The 26240-nt window shown below is 39.8% G+C and overlaps 1 protein-coding gene and 1 long non-coding RNA gene across 4 annotated transcripts; both read left to right on the top strand.

Moving 5' to 3' along the window:
* Nucleotides 1-1515: 1515 nt before the first annotated feature.
* LOC121883533 lies at nt 1516-4496 on the top strand. Of its 3 annotated transcripts, XR_006092230.1 has the most exons (5): nt 1516-1874; nt 2154-2770; nt 2886-3062; nt 3233-3376; nt 3471-4496. It is a non-coding gene; the product is annotated as an uncharacterized LOC121883533 (long non-coding RNA). The 3 variants fall into 3 exon arrangements; XR_006092231.1 differs by lacking the exon at nt 2154-2770; XR_006092229.1 differs by having other exon boundaries at nt 2154-3062.
* A 4542-nt stretch (nt 4497-9038) lies between these two features.
* Nucleotides 9039-22573, top strand: LOC121883510 (myosin heavy chain, fast skeletal muscle-like). Its single transcript, XM_042391808.1, has 40 exons — nt 9039-9092; nt 9176-9398; nt 9652-9795; nt 9886-10042; nt 10120-10147; nt 10227-10338; nt 11649-11741; nt 11822-11885; nt 12009-12107; nt 12198-12301; nt 12398-12536; nt 12647-12765; nt 14254-14403; nt 14485-14655; nt 14745-15051; nt 15247-15323; nt 15412-15499; nt 15589-15706; nt 15814-15937; nt 16036-16172; nt 16284-16539; nt 16813-17055; nt 17175-17351; nt 17471-17616; nt 17732-17822; nt 17925-18314; nt 18476-18602; nt 18685-18803; nt 19438-19634; nt 19748-19931; nt 20020-20185; nt 20364-20488; nt 20624-20932; nt 21013-21216; nt 21352-21477; nt 21566-21736; nt 21841-21945; nt 22038-22133; nt 22252-22383; nt 22541-22573. Exons 2-40 carry the CDS (start codon nt 9195-9197, stop codon nt 22556-22558), a joined length of 5817 nt encoding a protein of 1938 aa, XP_042247742.1. The 5' UTR covers nt 9039-9092; nt 9176-9194; the 3' UTR covers nt 22559-22573.
* Nucleotides 22574-26240: the final 3667 nt, after the last annotated feature.

The raw sequence follows: 26240 nt of genomic DNA, 5'->3' as shown, positions 1-26240 counted from the left end.
AAAAAGGTCTATATACATACAGTACATTATATACAAACTTTGTGTGAAGTTTGGTGTTATCATTTATTTTACAATAATTATGAGTCTATATGTATAATTCAGTAGTGAGGATGACCTATGAGGGGAAGGGAAAAAATGGAGTGAGAGTGACAGTTTAGTGTTAAAGTGCTGCAGAAAAATAAAATCAAAACTAAAATTTGTAACTCTGTACTGCAGTTTTTCCTTTATTAGGGCCCGAGCACCTAGCGGTTCGCTCACACTCTCCTTTCAAATATATGAGTATTTTTCTGTGTCCAGCTGCAATTATTTATTGTCTCTACACATCTGACAGCAGTGTTCAATGCTTACTTTTTTGTCAAGGAGTACATGTGTTCCTAAATGAAAAAAATTAGGAGCACACATAGAAATTAAGGAACACACTGAAAAATGTTCAAGTAACTGTTTATTAAAGACAACAATTTAGCACATACATATTTAAATGCTGTGTGTGTATGTAAATCAAAATTTATGTTCTCATTAGGGGTGCTTGATTATGGCAAAAAGCATAATCACAATTATTTTTGCTCGATATTGACATCACAGTTATTTAACACAATTACTTTTTGACTATCATATTTGGCGATTGCCGATATATGCACATATTTTTTCCTACTTGGCTGAGGAAATTATTACAGATGCAAGCATAGATTGTACTAAGTATGATCAAAAAAGACAATATATGAGGGAAGAACTCAGGAAGACTAGAGTTCCGGAGCTCAGCATTAAAACTTTAATGAACAAGTGGGTGGAGTAGCAGGTTTTTTTGTTTTTGTTTTTTTTTTGAGTTTATTAGACAGACAGGATTGATGTGTAGGATTTAATATGTGGTCTACAGTCCGAAGCGGAGGGTGGCGGTAATGTGCCTAATATGCTAGTTGCCAACCGCTGTCATAACCCAAAGAGAGGAGAATAAGTGTTTTTTTCAAACAGAGTGGTACATCCTGTCAGCCGAAGGATTTCCTATCTGTGCAGCCAAACACAACAACTCCTCCACGGACTGTTTCGCCCTGATGGTCCTGGCGTTTCTTCTGCAGGCTTCATTTCACTTAACTGACCGACAGACCCTCTGGTTCTTCCCACTTTAACCTGAATAACAAACCGGGTCATGCTGCAGCTAACGCTCCGTTAGCCTTATTAGCGTCGCCACTTTCTGTATCCGTCGTTTCAACTTTAAATCCCTCTAGCATTTCATATAGTCTTATGGTTGTAATTTGCAGTCGCACAGTGTGCAAGTAAATTATTTTTCCACTTCGCACATATCTATTTTTAGGTACAAATGCGGGTGAAATACTCGCACTGTAGAGCCCTGTGACAGTGCACATTTCAATCAAACTTTGACCAGGTCATGTGGGTTAAAAGTGTTAAAAGTGCACAATTTTGATGACACAGCTGTGAGCAAGTCAGCCTTATATGACAAACATCATCTGATTCACATGAAATTTTCAAGGTGTGCTCTACAGTTGATATACAGCGATATGATTTTTATTTAATTCGTGTTTTCTAGCACCATATAGTGGACACAGGAAATGATATTTAACTCCTTCATGCAATGTTAGATAACAGACAACTAAAGTAACACATCTTTGTCCAGCAAGGACTCGTGGCACCATATATTTAAACGTACAACAGACATGAAGTGCAATCAGGCAGATTCCCAGAACCATGGAGACAAGCTTTGTGATTCGTCAGCTTCCAGAAATTTTATTGACGTGATTGGTGCTACTGGTGGCTCAATTACTGGGCGTTGTGGTGGCCTGATGACATGTCATCATGCAAGCTTACAAAAACAGCCTGCTTGAGCTTGGCTCTTCCTACTTGGTCACACCAACATCGAGGTAAGACGTGTTTTCATCTCTGTTACCATTGAGATTTGATGTTTCACCATGACAGAGGAAGTTGCTATAACTTTATTGTACATGCTCCAGTCTGCACCAAACTTTACATGTTTGATAAGAGTCCCAGCCTGAACACGTCTACATGACAATATTTTATCAGTGATGCAAACTGGCTGAATAGCGCCCCCTATGAAATTGCAGCAAAGCAGCCCCAGCAGCAGGCAAAATAGTGGACAAAGAAAGTGATGTTTATCTCCGTCTTGCACTGTCTGAAAACAGCCCGGGTCTGAAGACATCTATATGCCCATGACAGAAGCCCTTCAAATGCGCCACGGCCCGACATGAGCGGAGGCGCGAGGGCCCATTCAGTGCTGCCTGCATCTTAAGCTAACATTTGTTCCTGTAGATTTGAATAATTTGCATTCCAGTGCAGTTCAGTTTTGCTTTGCCCCTGAGGCTAAATAAAGACAATTTTTCAGTTCATACTGGCTGCTGTCTCCTGCATTTGGGTCCACCTGTTCTGCTCCACCTAAAAATATACTTATAAACTTATATAAATTGAACATATCTCTATCACAAAACAAGGTGTCAAGCATTCCTGAGGCAGGCTCAGAGCTGGACATTAACTAGGCATCTGAGACAGATGAGTGCTGTCATCTGTTCCTATAGCATGTCCCTGTTAATTGTTGAATGCATGTTTGCATGTTTCATTTTCAATTTATTTTGCTTAACTTTGACTATTTTTTAATTTCAGGTTTTGTATGTTATGTTTACTGTTGGAATAATAGATCAATTTGCAAACCAATAAGAAAAATACATTTGTCTACCTATAACTTTGTTTTGTAGCATCTTGACATAAACAGAATACCATTGAAATTCTGTCTGCATCAGATGAGGTACATTTTTCATCATGAAAAAATTAGAATAATGTACATTATTAAACTGCATGTTCTGCAACACAATTATTATGATATAAATCCGACACTCTCATTTTTACAATTTCCTTTAAAGTGCCACCATGAGCACAGATGCAGAGATGGAACAGTATGGCCCTGCGGCCATTTACCTCCAAAAACCAGAGTAGAGGATTGAGGCCCTGACTGCTCCATTTGATGCCAATGCATGTGTCATGTGTATACTTGTCAAAAAGGAAGGTGGCAAAGCCACGGTTGAGACAGACAGGGAAAGGTATGTAAATAATTGTTTGAAATACTATGTTAATTTAATTCATTCATAATCGTTGTATTAGTCTCTTTCATTCACAGACCCTAACTGTGAAACATGACATCTAACTGAAAAAATCTTTATATGAAATATCTTGGTAAAACAAAAAAAAATTATTTACATTTTCTCTTCAGACTGTCACTGTAAAGGAGAAGGACATCCATTCAAGGAATCTTCCAAAGTTCAATAAAATGGAGGACATGGCCATGATGACCCACTTCAACAGGCCATCTGTGCTGTATAACCTCAAAGAGCGTGATGCATGATGGATGATCTAAGTAAGTTTTTAACTTTCATTCAGTGTGTATGTAATGTAAGTATTATTTTGGTATACATATACAAATGTTCAGTGTTTATTCTCTACTATTGCAGACCTACTTTGGATTGTTTTATGTTGGTGTGAATCCCTACAAGTGGCTTCCCGTGTATGATTGATTCACCACCCCATATCTTCTCCATCTCTGATAATGCCCATAAGTTAATGCTTACTGGTAAGATTAAAGTAACTACCGTTAAATTGATTGATAGAACTGACCTTAAACATAAGCTTATTTGAGGAATGATCAAAACAGAATTCATTTGAACTGTGTGTTCAAACTATGTTTGTATGTCAGATCATGAGCACCAGTATGGACTGATTACGTGAGTATGCAATATAGTATCATGCTAAATCTTTATAAACTTTATGATAATGAAGCAGACTCTTGATAATGTGTCTCTTTTGGGGAACAGCCTTTCTCTTGTAACAGTGTTCACATTTTTTGCACTTTTCCTCAATGGCTCTGGCTATTCTTGGCCAGTAGGATCTGACTCTGTTCTGGGTAGTGGTAGAATACTTCATGACCCATGTCGTCTCTTACATCCAAGAGCCTTCTTTTCATATCCTCAATTCTTCCTCTCTTTAATTACAGCTTCATCCTCACGAGGTGGGTCTTGAGGCTGACGGGATAACCCATCTGCTTCATGGTTGGTTTGCCCTGCTCTGTACTTAACAGTGAACTGGTAGGTATAAAGAGCAGCTAACCAGCGATGTCCAGCATCATCTAGCTTGGCAGATGTTAACACATATGTGAGGGGATTGGTGTGGGTAAGTACAGTGAAACTTGTGCCATAAAGGTAGTCATTAAACTGCTCATCAACAGCCCACTTTAGGACTAAGAATTCAAGCTTGTGAGTGGGGTAGTTTCTTTCGCTTTTGCAAAGACCTCGACTGGCATATGCAACAACTTTGAGCTTCCCCTCCTGCTTTAGGTAGTGTGCAGCCCCCAAGCCTTCACAACAAGCATTAGTGTGTATGTACAACATACAATAGTTGTGAGTTAGGGATGTGCAGAGAGCCCAGTATTTGTATTTGTATCTGTATCTATGAATTCTGTTTGTATTAGAATAAAACTGGAAAGAGGCTTAAAAATCCTGTTTTTGTTGTTATTATGCTTTTAATTTTAGAAAATTAAAGTGTTACAATGAGTGTTCATGAATAAACTACCTTACGAAGGACTGTGCTGACTACTGAGCTAAAACTTTACTCATCACCTCATTGCAGACAGACCTCTACCTATTTATACACCCATAACACAGTGACAGAACACCGTGTAACATGTAGGGAAGAATTTCAAAGGCGATTATTGCTTTGCACTTTTCATTTATTGCCTATTTTTACAACCTAAATTTGTTTTGTTCCCTCACAAGGCACAGTGACTGTGGTCAGTTTGAATTTATGGATTGAATACCAGTCATTTCAAGTATAAAAGTATAAAAAATATCCAGAGACTTCTCAAACCACTCAAATCCACTGCCTGTCTGAATGCTCAGTGTGTTGCAACATTTAAAATTTCACAAAAAAAATTAAAAGCCTTAGTCTGAACTGATGTAAAGTGAACCTATGAAGCTACACAAAATTGAAACACCAGAAGTACCAGAATCTCTCTCTCAAAATCTGGTGGACAACTACCAAGATGGAAAAAGACATGACAGGATTTTGTGGAGTTGATCGATTTTGCACTATTGTTTGGGGTGTACTGATCATAGAAATGTAAACTTGAGACTTGTATTATAGTGCAAGAATAATTCCACGAGAGGTTTTTATAGAGCTCAATTTAACATGATTCTACATTTTGTTAAATCAGTATTACTTTTGAAAGCTTAGCTCCCTGTAATTCTACATTTTGGTTTGAGAAAGTGTCAATAAAGGATGGTGTGAGGCTAAGACAGCCAAGTAAAAATGAAAGAGAAGCAGACACTGGTATTGCTGCAGTCCTTAAACACACTGTTATGACCATTCAGCTCCATGATCAGGTCAGCTGTGGTTCACGTCGATAATAAATACAACTTAGTCTAAATTGTGAATATATACAGTGTATTTGGCCTAATTGTGGAGTTGACTTATTTTGCACTATTGTTTGGGGTGTACTGAACATACAAGTGTAAACTTGAAACTTTTATTATAGTGCAAAGTGTAGAATTAATCTAGTTTTTGTAAATCAGTATTGCTTGTGAAAGTTTAGGTCCCTGTAATCCTACATTTTGGTTTGAGAAAGCATCAAGGTGTGAAGCTAATGTGTAAAGTGTGAAGCTAAGACAGCCAAGTAAAAATGATAGGGTGAAGCAGACACTGGTATTGCTGCAGTCTTTGAGACACATTGTAACCTGTGTCATTTACCTGTGAAAGTATATAAGGGATGGTTGTCTAAGGAGCTGGGGAGCGTAGTTGGGCTGTTGTTTTGTAATGTGAATGTATAGGTTGACAAAGAAATGCCCACACGAGCTGAAATAAACCTTGCCTGAGCCTCCTCCCTCATCCTCCAGTATAGCTGAAATGATATGGAGCTATCAGATCAGTAGAGTTCAGACACACAGGCAGAGATTAATTTATCGATTCATTTTCTTCCATTGTTGGCAGATTATTGCATACAATTTACATTATTCATATATTTTCTAGTTCCAAACATCTTATGAATGAATGCAAGATTATGATAAAGGATTCTGAGAAAATATTTTGTAATTTGAACAAAGACCAAACATGTTTTTTTTTTAATTTCTCATATTAATAAAATTATCAAATCAAATTCCTCTTAGACTCAGGCCTTCTCTGCATCCATGCAATGTTATAATTTGGATGTCACGGGTGACAAATAGATGTGGGTTGCCAAGTTATTACAAATCTTTACACTAAATTCTCTGGAAGACATCAAAGCTTGACTTGGAATACTGGAGCACAATGAGTCATCTCTATTCAGCCATTTGGCAACCCTTCATCTGTTAGCCCTGAGGACCTTTTAGTGAGAGTATCCTCGTAAAGGGACTATATGGTGACAGGCTTAACATGTTCATGTCACATAAACAACAGAAGAAATCAACACCACCAATACACCAAAGTGGATTTCTTTTTCATAGCAGAATCCCAAATCCCATATGAAACAAAAGGTACAACTCACGGGCCACTGTAATGATCACATATTTCTGCAAGTAAATCTCATTATCTAATAACAGTTCATTCTTCACAGCAGCCTGTGTGAGGTGATATAGACTAAGGGTAGTTGCACTGGTAAGCAGGTGTAATCTCTCTACATGCACATAAAGCATCACATATATTCATTCAGAGATGTACAGAAATATACATTCTGAAGCAATGATCTGGGCTTATGCAATCAGTATCAGCAGCAAAGAAGCTATAACAAGTAATGGAAAATACTCATATGTTAGTCATTTTAAATTCTCCTACCATTTGCTGGAATAAATCAGTATGTGTCCCAAGAGCCACCTTGAAATGAGTCAAAATCAATTAAGAAAGAATTTACAACTGTTAACCCACTTCATGATATGAACTAAGTGTTTATATATTTTTTGATATGAACTAAATGTTAGATATTTTTATATATCATATCATATTTTCTTTGGTGAGCCAAATTCAAATCAAACATGCCATAATGTGCATAAGCCTTCAAGATCTGCCAGGACACTTGTATCATGCTTCTTTAATAGCTTCTTTAGTATCAAATGTAGCAACTGGATGAAGTTATTTGGCATGTGAAACTTATTTTTGACAATACCTGAAATGACTTGCCAGCTGTTTTCATGTCCATTTAGGGAGATACATAAAAGGTGAACTTTTATTGATGGTACCTCATCTTTCATTTTATTACAGGAATATGAGAAGTGACGGAATCCAGTAACTGTAGACAACAGATATTTTGGCACACTTCCAAAACTAAACCCCATGCATACATGGCCCTTAATGTATGTATTAATGTGATGTAACCTCATTTAATAAAGTGCTTTGATTCTCAAATTGGCAAGTTAAGATTTATAAGATTTATATGATCAAATAGTGAACAAACACAGCTATGCATTATGATATATTTTTATAACATTCTTTTGGTGTTACTGGCACACACAGTAATACACAGTTTTTATGAGCACAATGAATGTTTTGGTAAATATAGCATTACCATGGTCAAGCATTATTAAGCATTACATATTATAATTTTCACAAGACTTAGTATATAGTTATATTAAAGGTGAATTTTAAAAAACTAATTAAAGTATGTTGACAACTGTCTTATAATAATGTCATTTAGGGGTAAACTTTCAAAGATCTCATATATGCAAGTGTCCTGCAATTGAATACTGATGGAATCTGGATGAGTTTCCAAAACAAACCCCCAAAGCTGTCCATGAATTAAAAAAAGATCGTTGATGTTAACTACATGTTTCAACTTTCATGTCCTTCAAATCAAGAACTACATTCATTGGACTTGTACACAAACCATATTCTGCACTGTTTAATGAATGGTAAAATTTGGCCATCATTTCATGCCTGCGCTTGGAGGTAGTAGTGGACCAACATTTATAATAACAAGTTTGTAAATCACTGAGTTAATCTAGAGCAGAAATGAATAAGCACCTCCTTCTTTCACTCTAAATAATTTTATATTTATTTTTCCTTAAACAGACCCTCAAAATTGTCTTTTTTTTTCTTTGAACAGAACCTGTTCATAGTCAACATTTCTGATGAAAGCAAGCATTTTGAATGTAAAATTATTTTAGCAGTGAGGAAGGTATTTGCCTTGAGTATAATTTGAATAGAGCTTATAAGAAATGTAGTCCATTCTACTGCAAATATTCCATTTCCTATTAAACAATGGTCACATTTTACATTTTTTTCAATATTTTAACACCCACATTGTGTGTCACATTCAAATTTGTGATGAAATCAAATCAATTGGTACAACATCATGCTGCATTATGTCGTTTTCAAATTCTAGTTACAAATTAAAATGCTTACAAGCTGCATAAACATCACTGCCACAAAATAAGCAACAGGATGAGGCCATGACCAAACTGAGTGAGAGACGACAGCTGACCAAGCACTCCCACCCTCTATAAAAGAGGCAGCCCTGGACTTCTGCATGAACTGGTAGGCACCCAACACAGGTGAGTGTATCGACTTTGATCTTAGTTTGAATTCCCATTGATCAGTCGGTAAAGTTAATGTGTTGCTAATTACTAATGCATATTGTCAATGATTCTTTGTCAGAGTTATCTTTGTGTTAGATGATATTCAGGTGAAATTTCATGTTATATCAAAGTAGTCTTGAGCAGATGTTATTCCAAAACAATTTACTTCAAATACATTTAAGAAGTTTCTTTCTTTCTTTTTCCAGAAATCACACAATTAATTCATTTGTGTTGATATCCAGTACACATCCTGTCTCAACACATACTGTATACTAAGTGATCATTAAGAGCAGTACTATTTCTCTGATTGTGGGGGGCAGTTGAGGGGATGGGAGAGAATTGAACTTTCATGATTCAACTGAATCAGCTAGCACTTATCAGTTAAATCTGAATAAGTTTTACCACCTTCTGCCAGGAAGATTTAAAATGAGAAAACCAAACTGAAAAAAGTTATTGTACTCACGTTTAATCATCTTTTTATAGCATCTTGACTCCACCAGATACTCTACCACTCATCATTTTTTGGAACCAGCTGAGGTAAAAGATGTCAAAATCTCCAACGTCAGATGGATACAACACCATTACGACATCATGTTGATATTTTAACACTATCTTTTCAGTCTCCACTAAAGTGCCACCATGAGCACAGACGCGGAGATGGAGTGCTATGGCCCGGCGGCCATCTACCTCCGGAAGCCAGAGAAGGAGAGGATTGAAGCACAAACCGCTCCTTTTGATGCCAAAACCGCCTTCTTTGTGACTGATAAGGAGGAGATGTACCTCAAGGGTAAACTTGTGAAGAGAGAAGGTGGCAAAGCCACAGTTGACACAGACTGTGGTAAGGTAGGCAATTGATTATTTTACTTTTTTAACAACATTTTCCCATCTATTTCCATTAAAGACCCTGTTCTATGTAGGAGGATGCCATTCTTTCCATTAACATTTATTTAAAACTATATCTTAGGAAAACATGTAGTGGTTTTAAATTCATACTGACACAGTGGTTAACAAGGACATCCATCTGATTAACTCTAAATTTGAAGAAAAAAAATCTTAGTAAAAACATTTTTACTGTATTTTTACTATATCTCTTCAGACACTCACTGTGAAAGAAGATGAAATCTTTCCCAGGAACCCTCCAAAGTTTGATAAAATTGAGGACATGGCCATGATGACCCACCTCAACGAGCCCTGTGTGTTGTATAACCTCAAAGAGCGTTTTGCATCCTGGATGATCTACGTGAGTTTCCACTTTACTAATGCGATGTGCATTTATATCTGCATATCTAAATGTTAACACTATGTTTATTTTCTATTTGTGTTATTACAGACCTACTCTGGGCTGTTTTGCGTTGTGGTGAATCCCTACAAGTGGCTTCCAGTGTATGATGCTGTAGTTGTGGGAGGATACAGAGGCAAGAAGAGGATTGAGGCACCACCTCACATCTTCTCCATCTCTGATAATGCCTATCAGTTCATGCACACAGGTAAGGTCAAAGTTAGGAAGGAATTGAAGGAATTACAAAAACGGAATTCATGAGAAATGTCTATGTTTGTATTTCAGATCGTGAGAACCAGTCTATCCTGATTACGTAAGTTTAACAGAACCGTAATGCTAAATCATGTAATGATAATAAAGCAGAATCTTGACATGTGTCTCTTATACCCCAGTGGAGAATCCGGTGCAGGAAAGACTGTCAACACCAAGCGTGTCATCCAGTACTTTGCAACAATTGCAGCTATTGGAGCCAAGAAGTCTGAGCCAACACCTGGCAAGATGCAGGTAAATTGGTTGTTTAAGATAAAACTATTTGTCAGAGGACACTTAAAGCTATAATATGTAACTATTCCACATTAAAATGTTTAAAAACAACTAGACCTATGTAATATATTTTGTTGAGTTGTGTACTTACATTATCCTAAATGTTTCCAACAATTTTCAAACCTGGAGAATTATAATTATTATTATTATTCATAATTTTAATCACGGTAATGGTCGGTTTCATTTGGTCGCTTGTCAATGGCGTCATACCCCTCTACCAAAGAATACAAGATGCATGCGTCGGTGTTGTGATTGTCCACTACAATTGCATCTCCCAAAGAGTATACACCTACAACATCATATGTCAGCGTTGTGGTTGTTTGGCAGAAACTGTTATAAATTGACTTTTATTCAGTTTTAAGTCACATTTTTATGATAAACTTTTTACATTTTGGTCATTTTTAACTTTATCTTTTAACCGGATGAAGCATTTTAGTCATCGGACATCTGGATCTTAAGTTTTCAGAGAAACAAGCTGGGCAAGTGTTAGCAGCAGCTCAGCTTGCAGCCCCTCCTGGAAGTCTGGTGCTTGCCGACCATCGTCGGAGAAACAATGATTTTTCACGTGGAAAACTTTATTCAGTATTTAAGTTTTAATCCCTGTGTACATTTGTTTTTGAAGAGGACGAGACCTCTGCAGAAAATTTGGCTCCCGGTAGAAACCTGCAGAACGTCTGGATCTTAAGTTATCAGAGAAACAAGCTACATTAGCAGCAGCTCAGCTAACAGCCCCGACCGGACATCCGGTGCCAACCGAACATCATCGGAGAAACATTGATTTTACGTGAAACAGTTTTATTCAGTATTTTTACCAGTTTTAATCCCCTGGTATGTTTGTTTTTGGAGAGGAGGAGACCTCTGCGGATAATTCAGCTCTCGGTAGAAACCTGCAAAATGTCTGGATCTTAAATTATCAGAGAAATAAGCTGAGCAAACATTAGAGGCAGCTTGGCTAGCAGCCCCTAACGGACATCCTGTGCCCGCTGAACAGCATCAGAGAAACACTGATTTTTTACATGAAACTGCTTTATTCAGTGTCTGTTTGTTTTGGAAAGGAGGAAACCTCTGCGGATAATTCAGCTTCTGGTAAAAACATCCTGAACGATGAACACTGGAGTAATCCTTACCCGCTCGTTGTTTAACAATGAAGACAACAACTCACACACTACGTCTTTTGTTATTGTTTTGATTGAGACCCCTAGCAGCTGGAATTACATATTGTGCATTTAATTTGAATGTTTAGCTTACGTAACTCAAATCCTCTCTTACAGGGCTCCCTTGAGGACCAAATTGTTGCAGCCAACCCTCTGCTGGAGGCCTATGGTAATGCCAAGACTGTGAGGAATGACAACTCCTCTCGTTTTGTAAGTAATCCAGGGAACATCTCGAGATATTTTGTTACGAAATTATAAAAACTGATGTTATCAATGATCTGGCTCTCTAGGGTAAATTCATCAGAATCCATTTTGGCTCTACTGGAAAGCTGGCTTCAGCTGATATTGAAACATGTAAGTTTCAACCATGGTATGACTCAAGATTCATCTGGGCTATAATCTGGTCTTTGATAAAGTAATAGTATTAAAATGTAATAGGGTAATCTTACAGTCTCTCATTAAATTCGTTTTTCTTAGATCTTCTGGAGAAGTCTCGTGTAACCTTCCAGTTGTCTGCTGAGAGGAGCTACCACATCTTCTATCAGCTGATGACTGGCCACAAGCCTGAGCTCCTGGGTATGTTACTTTGCCAATTTGAAATTGAAACTGAAACAATACCAGAGACAACACTAAGCAATAATATGTATTTTTACTCTGCTCCTCTAGAGGCTCTTCTGATCACCACCAACCCCTATGATTACCCAATGGTCAGTCAGGGTGAAATCACTGTCAAAAGCATTGATGATGTGGAGGAGTTCATTGCAACAGATGTAAGAAAAACATTTTAGTTAAATAGATCTTGCATGCTCAAGACAACTGGGGAAAATGGTTCAAATACCAATAACTATGCTTCATGTACAATGTAGACTGCTATTGACATCTTGGGCTTCAATGCTGAGGAGAAGATGGGCATCTACAAGCTGACTGGTGCTGTGATGCATCATGGCAGCTTGCATTTCAAGCAGAAGCAGCGTGAGGAGCAGGCTGAACCTGATGGCACAGAAGGTAATTCTGATATTGATATCTTTTAGGAAATCTACCATGGATTAGTATGTAACATATATTTCTAAAAATGTCCCAGTTTACAGATAGCTAAAGGTTTGTTTTTCCATCAGTGGCTGATAAAATCGCCTACCTCCTGGGCCTGAACTCAGCTGATATGCTGAAAGCTCTGTGCTACCCCAGAGTCAAGGTCGGAAATGAGATGGTGACCAAAGGTCAGACTGTCCCACAGGTGAGACAAAGAAAATTTACAGCCCTGTTTTAACGATCTTAAGCGCACGGTCTGAAGTGTATGGCAAAAGTGCGTTTAGGGTGTGTGCAAATCCACTTTTGCTACTTTAACGGCGGAAAAATGGTCGATGCGCCAGGCACATGATTCAAAGGGGTTGTCCATAGTCTCCTAATTAATCATGGGTGTGTTTTCGACGTAACATGCAATAAACCAATCAGAGTGTCATCTCCCATTCCCTTTAAGAGCCAGGTGTGCTTGCACCTTGGCGGATTGCTATTATGATGGCACATTTGCCAAGTAATAAGAAGGGACGATTCCCTGCAGAGGAAACAGATCTGCTCATGTACAAAGTGAAAGTGCACGATCCATAATGAGCATACTGCTGCTCCTGGACCCTCCCGTGACCAGCCCCAGTTCACCAGTTTGAGGTCCTGTTGATTAATTTGTTGCAAATTTATTTTCGTTTGTTTTTTGAAAAGGTTTATTTTTTTAATTACAGCTCTAGTTTCTTTAAAATCGTTTTGTTCAGTAATGGAGTAACAGGTAAAATCAGCGGGGTTTTAATTGCTGAAAGTATGGAAACCTGATCACTGTACTCTCAAAAATGTTAAAGAATATTTGTTAAATATTGTTAAAAAATTAAATCATTATTTTTAGTCATGTAAAGAATCATTAACACAGTTATCACGACTTGATCAGCTCTCCAAGGTGCTGATCCTGCTGCTGGCAGCAGCTAGGGGCTGTCTAGAGTTCTTTCCTTCTTTACTTTAATCATTGTTTTTGCCTTATTTATTCCCTCATGTGTTCCTCATGTCATCATGTATTGATGAAGCAGGAAAGTCTATCTGTGTTTGATCCGTTGCTGTCCATCTGTTTAAATACCTATGTGTATTGCCATGATTTGGTCAAATAATTAGACAATTTTATCCGTCATTACTGCGATTAGTTAATTCTGATAAGTATTATAACTGAGCATTATAACATGTATTTTTAAAAATATGTTAATATACACAATAATAATCTTTCACACTGTAATCCATTTATTTGTGAGTGTATGTTGTGCACCCGCCTATATAGGCGTATATTACTATAATGATAATTTGCCCTTGAAATAACTTAACATGGACTTAAGACCAGGTTTTTGTTGGTCAATAGCGCAATCGCTCTCTACTGCCTCAAGATAGCAATGACCCAACCAAGCCTCATTTTAAGACCAACACACCCATGGGCGCTCTGATGGGCAAAAGAGCATTTGCTATTTAAACAACCTGGGCGCTGGATGGGAAAACGACAACTGCGTCAGTCTTAAACTAACAAAGACACTTGTGTCGCGTTATGCGCTGCTTTGCACCGGGCGTAAGATAGGGCCCTTACAGGTAAGATAAAGAAAATGTATTGTTTGAAAATAATGTATAAAAGGGCAATATTTGCATTTTGACATGAAAATATCATTCTGACAAAATCTCATTCTAAAATCTTTTTTTCTAGGTCCACAATGCTGTCATGGCTCTGTGCAAGTCTATCTATGAGAAAATGTTCTTGTGGATGGTCATCCGTATCAATGAGATGCTGGACACAAAGCAGCCAAGACAGTTCTTCATTGGAGTGTTGGATATCGCTGGATTTGAGATCTTTGATGTGAGTAGCTGAAAAGTTTCTGAGCAATTCAAAGATCAACAATTTATTGACATGCAATTTAATACATTCATGTAATTGCAGTTCAACAGCTTGGAGCAACTCTGCATCAACTTCACCAATGAGAAACTGCAACAGTTCTTCAACCACCACATGTTTGTCCTGGAGCAAGAGGAGTACAAGAAAGAGGGCATTGTCTGGGAGTTCATTGACTTCGGTATGGACTTGGCTGCCTGCATTGAGCTTATTGAGAAGGTAAGTACTCAATCAGGTCGAAGTGACTTCTTGATTCATGTGCAAATGTGAAATGCTTCCATGGTGTGAAATTTATTTTTTTTCCTCAGCCAATGGGCATCTTCTCCATCCTTGAAGAGGAGTGCATGTTCCCCAAGGCCTCTGACACAAGTTTCAAGAACAAGCTGCATGATCAGCATCTTGGAAAGACCAAGGCCTTTGAGAAGCCAAAACCTGCAAAGGGCAAGCCTGAGGCTCACTTCTCCCTGGTTCACTACGCTGGTACAGTGGACTACAATATCACTGGCTGGTTGGACAAGAACAAGGACCCCCTGAATGACTCAGTTGTTCAGCTCTATCAGAAGGCCTCAAACAAACTTCTGGCCTTCCTGTATGCAACCCACGGTGGAGCTGATGGTGAGAAATTAGAAACCGTGTGTCTCTTACACTTGGTTCAGGCGTAGTATAAAGCTGATAATTACTCTGTGGTAATATATATATGCATGTGACTTAATTATGAAAGAACCTTTCCAGAGAGAAGAAAACTTAAAAGAGATTCTACAAAGTTATCTATTTAGTACCATTGATTAAATTTAATGTTTGTGAAAACAGAGGCTGCTGGTGGTGGCGGCGGCAAAAAAGGAAAGAAGAAGGGTGGTTCCTTCCAGACTGTGTCTGCTCTTTTCAGGGTATGTATTGTTTCATATTTTTGGATACCAATTAAAAACCTCATCTTGAAATATTGTTGACAGGTTATCTTGTGTTGCTGATCCACAGGAGAACTTGGCCAAGCTGATGACCAACTTGAGGAGCACTCACCCTCATTTCGTCCGTTGCCTGATTCCTAATGAATCAAAGACCCCAGGTTAGAAACACATAGCCCAGCTTTGCACACTAAATGTGACATAGTGATATAAAGAAATATTTGAAACAATATGAATTTGCAACTTTCAGGTCTTATGGAGAACTTCTTGGTCATCCATCAGCTGAGGTGTAACGGTGTGCTGGAAGGCATCAGAATCTGCAGAAAGGGCTTCCCCAGCAGAATCCTCTACGGTGACTTCAAGCAGAGGTGATGTAATTTTTAATATAAACAAGTCAAGTTAAATATCATCTGAGTTAAAACAGCTGGCCAAGATGTGGGGTCATTCTAAGTAACAACATAATTTTCTCTTGTAGATACAAAGTATTGAATGCCAGCGTCATCCCTGAGGGACAGTTCATTGACAACAAGAAAGCTGCAGAGAAGCTTCTAGGCTCCATTGATGTGGATCACACTCAGTACAAGTTTGGGCACACTAAGGTTAATTTCTATGAACAATTTCAATACATATGCAATGTACATATGTCCTTTTGTATCAATTTGTGCTGATGACTGAGTTCCTTCAAACAACCACACAGGTGTTCTTCAAAGCTGGTCTGCTGGGTACACTGGAGGAGATGAGAGATGAGAAACTGGCTAGTCTGGTGACCATGACTCAGGCTCTCTGCAGAGGATTCCTCATGAGGACAGAGTTTGTTAAGATGATGGAGAGGAGGTAGGATTGTCATACAGTACACTGAACTGTTCTGTCCAATGAAATAATTAAAGCAGTTTTGTTAAGTCACGTTGCAGTAAAAATGACATTTTATTCATATTCATTTTCCAGAGAGGCTGTCTTCACTATTCAGTACAATGTCCGTTCATTCATGAATGTCAAAAACTGGCCATGGATGAATCTGTACTTCAAGATCAAGCCTCTTCTGAAGAGTGCTGAGACTGAGAAGGAGCTGATGAAGATGAAGGAGAACTATGAGAAGATGCAAACAGACCTGGCTACTGCCCTGGCCAAGAAGAAGGAGTTGGAGGAGAAGATGGTTTCCCTGCTGCAGGAAAAGAATGACCTGCAACTGCAAGTGGCTTCTGTAAGTAGGATACGAAAGCAAGTGTGACTCTGTCACATCCACACTACACTAATTGAATATTGTCACTAACATTTTCAGTTATCTAGGTGAAATTTGAAGACGCAATGTACTCTTCTAGTGATCTCATCTTCTATGTGCCTTAGATTGACAAATACTAATGACTACATTAAAAAATATGTGTATATTCTATTTTGTATTGATTCTGACGATATTTATGTACATTCAGAGAATAACCACCTTATTGACTTACTGTATGTGCAAAATAAACTGTAGGAATGTGAGAACCTCTCAGATGCTGAGGAAAGGTGTGAAGGTCTGATTAAGAGCAAGATCCAACTCGAGGCCAAACTCAAAGAGACAACTGAGAGACTGGAAGATGAAGAGGAAATCAATGCTGAGCTGACTGGCAAGAAGAGGAAGCTGGAGGATGAATGCTCTGAGCTGAAGAAAGATATTGATGACTTGGAGCTCACCTTGGCTAAAGTGGAGAAGGAGAAACATGCAACTGAAAACAAGGTTGGAATAAGTTTAAACCTACCAATCTATGAAAAATGAGAAAATAAATGAAGTTAGCTTTCAAACATATATATATATATAAAGTGATGGAAATAATGCACCTTGCCTGACACTTTTAGGTGAAAAACCTGACAGAGGAGATGGCATCTCAAGATGAGTCTATTGCCAAGTTAACCAAGGAGAAGAAAGCCCTCCAAGAGGCTCACCAGCAAACACTGGATGATCTCCAGGCAGAGGAGGACAAAGTCAACACTCTAACCAAGGCCAAGACAAAGCTGGAACAGCAAGTGGACGATGTGAGAAAACATTACTTTTGATAACATGTTTGTATTGTTAGCTTGTGTGTTAGAATTGACATTCCATGATAAAAATTCAAAACATTATTTATGTCAACATTACAATATTTTCACAAAAGCTTGAGGGATCACTGGAGCAAGAGAAGAAGCTCCGTATGGACCTTGAGAGAGCCAAGAGGAAGCTTGAGGGAGATCTGAAACTGGCCCAGGAATCCATAATGGATCTGGAAAATGACAAGCAGCAATCTGAGGAGAAAATCAAGAAGTAAGTTTTCTTTTTCATCTTTAACCCTTACATTGAACCATTGCCATAATGCAACACAATGATCCTGAGTCAAAACTAAAACTATAACAGCAATAACTGTCTTTTCCTCCTCTAGGAAGGAGTTTGAGACCAGCCAGCTGCTTAGCAAAATTGAGGATGAACAGTCTCTTGGTGCTCAGCTTCAGAAGAAGATCAAGGAACTCCAGGTTAGTAATTGACATGAACATAATACTCAGTGACTGAAAAAACACTTGTTACAATATGTTCCAGTTAACAAACCTTCTTCATATTACTATCATCAAACTTAGGCTCGTATTGAGGAGCTGGAAGAAGAAATTGAGGCTGAGCGGGCTGCTCGGGCTAAGGTGGAGAAGCAGAGGGCTGACCTCTCCAGGGAACTTGAGGAGATCAGTGAGAGGCTTGAGGAAGCTGGTGGAGCAACAGCCGCTCAGATTGAGATGAACAAGAAGCGTGAGGCTGAGTTCCAGAAGCTGCGCCGTGACCTTGAAGAGTCAACCCTGCAGCATGAAGCTACCGCAGCAGCTCTCCGCAAGAAGCAAGCCGACAGTGTTGCAGAGCTGGGAGAGCAGATCGACAACCTCCAGCGTGTCAAACAGAAGCTTGAGAAGGAGAAGAGCGAGTACAAGATGGAGATTGATGACCTCTCCAGCAACATGGAGGCTGTTGCTAAATCCAAAGTGAGTGTTTTGTTTATAACTGAAATATTTGCCTTTCATTATGGTTAGAAATGTGAACTATAATGGATAAATATAGCAGTAGCTTCCAACTTAGATAGATGCTCAACATTTTCTTTGTTCATGTAAATGTTTTTAAATACATCATGTTTTGTTTTTGATAGGGCAACTTGGAAAAAATGTGCAGAACTCTTGAGGACCAGCTGAGTGAGCTGAAGGCCAAAAATGATGAGAATGTGCGTCAGCTGAATGACATAAGTGCACAGAGGGCAAGACTGCAGACAGAGAATGGTGAGTCACTTTTGATAAAAAGTAGTGATAAAACCAGTAATGATGATTTTGATAAATAACACATTTACTTTTTATCATTCAGGTGAGTCTTCCCGCCAGCTTGAAGAGAAAGACGCTCTTGTTTCCCAGCTGACCAGGGGCAAGCAGGCTTACACTCAGCAAATTGAGGAGTTGAAAAGACACATTGAGGAGGAAGTGAAGGTATAACAACTTTACATATTACTATACTATGTGCTATTATGAGCTTTTAACAAGGGATGAATTGAGTCCTCCTTTTCAAATGTAGTCAGTCACCTGTTTCTCCACCTTCACCTAGAATCTACTACTAACCCACCAGATCTGCTGACTGTTATGCATGAAAAAAAAAAGTTTGTGCAATATATTGTCCAATCATGTTAGAAAGCAAAAAAAAGAGCTTGAGAGAGAAATTCAAACATTGCTTAATTTTCTACCACCATACCACCACAGTTGCTGTGAATTTCAGGTTGCCTGTTTAGGAATGTCATTACCATATTACCACTTAACTGATAAGGAGATTTGTGGGAATTGGACCTCTCCCTCTTCCTGCAGTGTTGCTGCTACATCTCAGTCTTGTCTTTTATGACTTAAGTACCTCCTACTAACACACCTGTTTCTCCTTCCTCACCAATTACTGTATTCTAAGTCTCACATACTACACTAAATAGCAAATCTGATAGATGTAAAAGTAAATTATCCAAAACTAAATGACTCAATCAACATGTTCCATCATAACAAATTATGTATCTAAATAAGATTTAGATAATATTTGTATATTTAATAGATCAATTAAACTACCTCTTGCCATGTTCATCAGGCCAAGAATGCCCTGGCCCATGCTGTTCAGTCAGCCCGCCATGACTGTGATCTGCTCAGAGAGCAGTTTGAGGAGGAGCAAGAGGCTAAAGCTGAGCTGCAGCGTGGAATGTCCAAGGCTAATGGCGAAGTGGCTCAGTGGAGAACCAAATATGAGACTGATGCTATCCAGCGCACTGAGGAGCTGGAGGAGGCCAAGTAAGTCACTACTTTTTCAGAGTTTAAATTAGTTTTCAATTCAATTGCTTGCTTTTCCAGATAACATTCCACATATTTTGCTATCAATATGCAATTGAACTTCTTCACTACAGGAAAAAGCTTGCCCAGCGTCTGCAGGATGCTGAGGAGTCCATTGAGGCTGTGAACTCAAAGTGTGCCTCTTTAGAGAAGACCAAGCAGAGGCTACAGGGTGAGGTGGAAGACCTCATGATTGATGTAGAGAGAGCTAATGCTCTGGCTGCCAACCTTGACAAGAAGCAGAGGAACTTTGATAAGGTAACAGGAAATCAAAACCACACTGATACAAGTGAAACACAAATATTTCTTAGTAATTAATCATTGTTATTCATCTATATCATTCTAGGTCCTTGCAGAATGGAAACAGAAATATGAGGAGGGCCAGGCAGAGCTGGAAGGAGCCCAGAAGGAGGCTCGCACTCTCAGCACTGAACTGTTCAAGATGAAGAACTCTTATGAGGAGGCTCTGGATCAGCTGGAGACCATGAAGAGAGAGAACAAGAACCTGCAGCGTATGTCAATCCCATGATATTTAATATAACTGTTATAGTGATTGTAAGGGTTCTTCCTTGACCTGTATAGGTGTAGGTCGTGAGATTTTGTGGTGTTAAAACCTCTTTTTCTAGATATAATGTATACAGCATATTTTAAGTTTCTCTAAACTGGATTTTGGCTTTTGGTGTACTACAGAGGAGATCTCAGACCTGACTGAACAGATTGGTGAGACCGGAAAGAGCATCCATGAGCTGGAGAAAGCCAAGAAGACTGTGGAGACAGAGAAGTCTGAAATTCAGTCAGCACTGGAGGAAGCAGAGGTAAAAATCTAAATTACAACATTAGACCACTTATGCGATAAAATACAAAAGCTTTTATGTAATGGCAAGTATTCGTTTGATTTTTTCTTTAATTTTCCTGAGAAAGACTGGTTCATGTTCAACTTTTTCCTTTAGGGCACACTGGAGCATGAGGAAGCCAAGATTCTCCGTGTTCAGCTTGAGCTTAACCAGATCAAAGGTGAGGTTGACAGGAAGCTTGCAGAAAAGGACGAGGAGATGGAGCAGATCAAGAGGAACAGCCAGAGGGTGATTGACTCCATGCAGAGCACTCTCGATTCTGAGGTCAGGAGCAGGAATGATGCCCTTAGAGTCAAGAAGAAGATGGAAGGAGACCTGAATGAGATGGAGATTCAGCTGAGCCATGCCAACAGGCAGGCTGCTGAGGCCCAGAAACAACTGAGGAATGTCCAGGGACAGCTCAAGGTGAGCTTGGTCTCATCAATGTATAAATAAATGTTGAAGAGCAAAGAAAGTTAACTCTGTTTTCCTCCACATGTTGTCAGGATGCCCAACTGCACCTTGATGATGCTGTCAGAGGACAGGATGACATGAAGGAGCAGGCTGCCATGGTGGAGCGCAGAAATGGCCTGATGGTGGCTGAGATTGAGGAGCTGAGAGCTGCTCTGGAGCAGACAGAGAGAGGACGCAAAGTGGCTGAGCAGGAGTTGGTTGATGCTAGTGAGCGTGTTGGACTGCTTCACTCTCAGGTTTATGTTCAATAATTCACAAGAAAATGGCTTTATACAGAATAGTATACATACCAGCTTTGTTACACAACAATGTGTTGTGTAACAAGGTTACATAACAAATATCAAATTAAATGTGACTTTTTTAATATCCAGAACACCAGTCTTCTGAACACCAAGAAGAAGCTGGAGTCTGACCTTGTGCAGGTTCAGAGTGAAGTGGACGACACTGTTCAGGAAGCAAGAAATGCTGAGGAGAAAGCCAAAAAGGCTATCACTGATGTGAGTTTATGTTTTTGAGTCTTCTTTTTTATAAAATTCAACTTCACTTCACCAAATACATGTTCATGCTTGATGCCCATCATTTCAGGCTGCCATGATGGCTGAGGAGCTGAAGAAGGAGCAGGACACCAGTGCTCACCTGGAGAGGATGAAGAAGAACCTGGAGGTCACAGTCAAGGACCTGCAGCACCGTCTGGATGAGGCTGAGAACCTCGCCATGAAGGGTGGCAAGAAGCAGCTCCAGAAACTGGAGTCAAGGGTATGCTTATAATATATTCACTTTAGGATGTTATAAATTAAATCTTTCTCACTACTAAAATCCCTTAATAAGGTTTTCACAAACTGTATAACATCACATTACAGGTCCGTGAACTGGAAACCGAAGTTGATGCAGAGCAGAGACGTGGAGCTGATGCTGTTAAGGGAGTCCGCAAATATGAGAGGAGAGTGAAGGAGTTGACTTACCAGGTGATTTCTGATTTAACTAAAAATTATCCTGATTTCTTAATTTCATAATTTTCTTTCTGTACTCCATCAATAACATTCCTTTTTTTGTATAGACTGAGGAGGACAAGAAGAATGTGAACAGACTTCAGGATCTGGTTGATAAGCTGCAGCTCAAAGTGAAGGCTTACAAGAGACAGGCTGAGGAGGCTGTGAGTCAAATGTTTTGTAATTTTTATGTAGCACAAATTAATAACTACAGAAAGAAACCATACTAATATGATATAATACTAAAAAATACAACATACTTCAACTCCAAACCCTTAACAGGAGGAGCAGGCCAACACTCACTTGTCTAGGTTCAGGAAGGTCCAGCATGAGCTGGAGGAAGCTCAGGAGCGCGCTGACATCGCTGAGTCCCAGGTCAACAAGCTGAGAGCCAAGAGCCGTGATCATGGAAAGGTAACCATGCGATATTTTATAAAAAATATTCTTGGGCACCTTAGTTCAATGGGGTTATTGAAGTTTATTATAAGATAAATATATTTTATACCATTTTTTATTTACTTTTTATCATAAGAATACATGCTGAATCTTTTTTTTCCTGTTTTCTTTCTAGTCTGAAGCTGCTGAATAAGAGACATCCTTTTGGCGCCTTTCAACAGAGATCATAAAATATGATCTAGCTGTTGAGTTGTCTTCTTACAATGTATTCATTCAATAAACTGTTTTTCCTTATAATTTCATATGTCATCTGTATTATTTACTCTCTAGTTTCTGTCAATCACGCTTAAGCACACAGTGTTTAACACAGTAACTAGATGGAACTACATCAGTTAACTTGGCTAGAACTCGTGCTAGAATCTAGCTGTCTGGATGGGGAGGTCTTTCAGCTCAACATTTTCCTTCCCTAGGAATAATCATGATTCATACCCACATGGTACTGTCCGGTAAAATGAGACTGTCTTCTGCTTAGCATCACTTTTTGGAAGAGTGATAGCAGTGTCAAGTTCAAGCTTAAAAGGCACCTTCACATTTTACAGAGGCAGAAATTAAGAAGCATAAATTAAACATGGATAAAGCACCACAGTCAAAATATAACCTTCAGAGCCACAATTAATTCCCATTAACATGGTAATTACCCAAACCGATGGATAATCAACATTGTTACACTTTTCACCATACCATTAACAAAAACATGTTCAGCATTCTTTAAAATGATGGTTACGATATTCTAACTCTAGATCTATGAGCACAGGTGGAGTCCTCTACTGGACTCTATGGGTAATACTTTCCTCCAATCACAAATGCAATCACCGACTGAAATTTGCATGTATGTAGTTAGTCAATCAAGATGCACATACTGATAACATGTGTCTCACACAGTATATAAGCAGCGCTCCACTGCTGCTCTCATCCAGAAACCACTTCAGCAAACGGCATAGGAGTGGCAGGGTCCATAGGTAGAGGGCTCCGCCTGTGCTTAGAGAACTATGGTTGCAATGTCATAACCTTCGTTCTATCTCAGCCCTCTACTCGACTTTATTGGTACAGTAGGTGGAGCCCAATGAATGTTCGCCCTGCCGCCACATGTCATCAGACAGCCTCAATGAGCTCAACTGGCTATAGGTTAGTTGCTGCAGCCCTCCTACCACTTTATAATCCGAGCTTCTTCAGCGGAGCAATAGGGGGCCCAACCCAGCCCAGTTAACATGAACATGAAACTGGATATAACCATGGCCTAACCTTGCCAGGGTCAAAAACCCTCCAAACCTTACATAAATGGAAGATTGGCCCATGGGGGCCGATATCAAAGGACTGAACCGATGGTGTGGTCCGTGAATGCATCACCATCACAGCATTTGATGTTGTGTCAATGTGTTCGTTCCCCTCTGTATATCCCACAGAAATAACCAGAGGGGAGGGAAACAAACATGAACTCTCCTTGTTTCATGTGCAGGCCTGGGGCATTATGTAATAAAGGGAAGGGGTTTTGTTTAAAATAAAAATCAGGTGGAGAGCAACACGTAGCAACCAAGGAAGACAACAGAACTGTATCAGTCGAGGATTCATTTAATGCCAGGATCATACAATAAATTAAAACTAGGCTAAAAAACAGTAAAACTATAAATACACTACTAAAACTACAAATTACTAAAATGTAGATTAAATTATAAAATATTGAAAAAAAAATACTGAAACTATAAAATGCTAAAACTAAAGAAATACTAAAACTAAAATGTTAAAATGCACTCAAAGAAGCCCAATCCAGATAAGAGTCCTTAATGCTGCAACACACAGTCCAATTGGGGAAGAGGAATGTAGTCCGCCAGAGCAGCAGGCCCTGGCGAACCCGAAGCGGTGACCGACCCTGTTGCTCTGCAGGTGGAGGAGACGCCAGCCCTTTCCTCATAGTGGAGGTTCATCAGCAGTCCACTCTGTCTTTTTGAAGCCACCGCCACCCCACACGGGCAGCAGCCACCACTGCTCACTAAAGACACAAGAATCAGCAGTAACGTGCCTTCACAACACCCACGCTGCACTAAGACCAAGCGTACTCTTTTCTTTGTACTCACAATTTTGGGCAGAGTTTGTACTCTGCCCGTTGTGTGTTGCGCCATTGTATGCTGTGTGACGTCGGCTCTGCTCCGGCTCTGTCTGTAACGGATGGAGGGCTGGGGAGCGTCACCCCGCCTGCGGTCTCAGGTTGCCATGGCAAGGCAGCTTGCAGGCCTTCTCCCTCTCTCCCTCTTCCCCCATGATTCCACCACGGTGTGCCCCTAGGTATGCAAAGGGAGAGAGGGAGGCTCCATGGCCAAGCTGCCCACACCTGCATCATGCCTCAACTGCAGGCAGAGCTAACTACTGCTCCCCGTCCTCTGCCGTCCTGCCTCCAGACTCGTGCTCTTCTGTTCTTTCACTCCTGAGTCCTTTGTCTCTTTTCCTGCGCTGCGCCATGTTGTTTTTCCCCGGCCTTTATTTGCAACCCGAGTGTTTTAGTCGCTCCTTCTGGTGCAATCAATGGCGGGGAGTAAACACTCTCAACACAACATGGCAGAATTCAGACTAAAAGCATGCAAACAAACATAAAAGCAAGCACAATAATAACTATTCTAAATACAATCTAAAATCATGCAACATAAAAGCACAGCAAACAAAAAATAAAACCAATACTTCTGCCATATTACAATTACTCCTCATTAAGGAGGAGATAATGCAACTGGTCGTTAACTCGAGAGATAAGCCTAGTATGCCAGCTCCATGAAGGATAGTGACGAGAACAATGGGAGACAGTGTTAACACTAAGCAGACATGTAATGTCCTACATTAGTGAACTGAAGTCAGAGGTGGATTTCCGAAGGTCAGTGATGTTGGTGACGGAAGGGCACTGGACAAAGCGGGGAACTCGTCATCAATGCAAGGATTTATCTCAAGCTCCAGGTTGCTCTCGTCGCAGCGGAGTGAGACATCACACAGCCGAAAATGGTCCCACCGTTGCTGGCGTTGAATCAGAGGAAGTCCTCAGCAGTGAATGCAGGGTGGTGGCTGCATCATGTCACTCTCAGCGTGGTCCTGTCCAAGGCAATCAAAGCAGAAGGCATGTCTGGTGCTTGCTGGAGCAGTGACTCCATCCGTCTAGAGGTAAGATTGAGCAGATTCGCCCTTGCTGAACTGAGAAGAATAAGAGTGGCAGTGAGCCGCTGCCTTATATACTGTGTGAGACATATGTAATCAGTAGGCACATCCTGAGCTACGGCTCCTGTAATTGGAGGAGAGTATTACCCATTGAGCCCAATTTATTTAATTATTTATTCATTTTAATTTGGATCTGTTACAATCTGCTCCTGAGTCCCTCTCTGCAGCCACACTCTCTCATTCCCAGCCCTCTGCATTACTCTCTGTCTCTGTCTCTAGTCCCTGTTCACTTCTCCCAGGCCATGTTCTGTCCTCCAACTCCCCAGACCCGCCATCCTCAAACTGTCCACCAGATGCCCTGAGACTTTCCCTTTTTTCCCATCTGCACACCTGTTCCCATTTCTCATCAGTCCTCCAGCTACCTGTCCTACTACGCTCACTCCTCACCTGCAACTCATTCCCTCATCAACCACTCACTTCATATACTGGCCCATATGTTTTGTTCCTTTGTCAGATCATTGTTGTTGTCATGTTGCTTTTTGTCAGTGCTCTTGAGCTTCTGTTTTTGGTTACCAGAACCAGTAACATTTCTGCACCAGCTTGCCTGCCTGCTGGACTTTTCCATATCTCATCCCTGCAACTCTGTGAATCTAATATCACTGCTGTTTGGACAGTTTGGACTT

This window comes from Thunnus maccoyii, chromosome 18 (assembly GCF_910596095.1).
Source record: "Thunnus maccoyii chromosome 18, fThuMac1.1, whole genome shotgun sequence".
Classification (NCBI taxonomy): domain Eukaryota; kingdom Metazoa; phylum Chordata; class Actinopteri; order Scombriformes; family Scombridae; genus Thunnus; species Thunnus maccoyii.
Note: the sequence above shows the minus strand (reverse complement) of the source record. Positions and strands in the feature narration are given on the sequence as shown.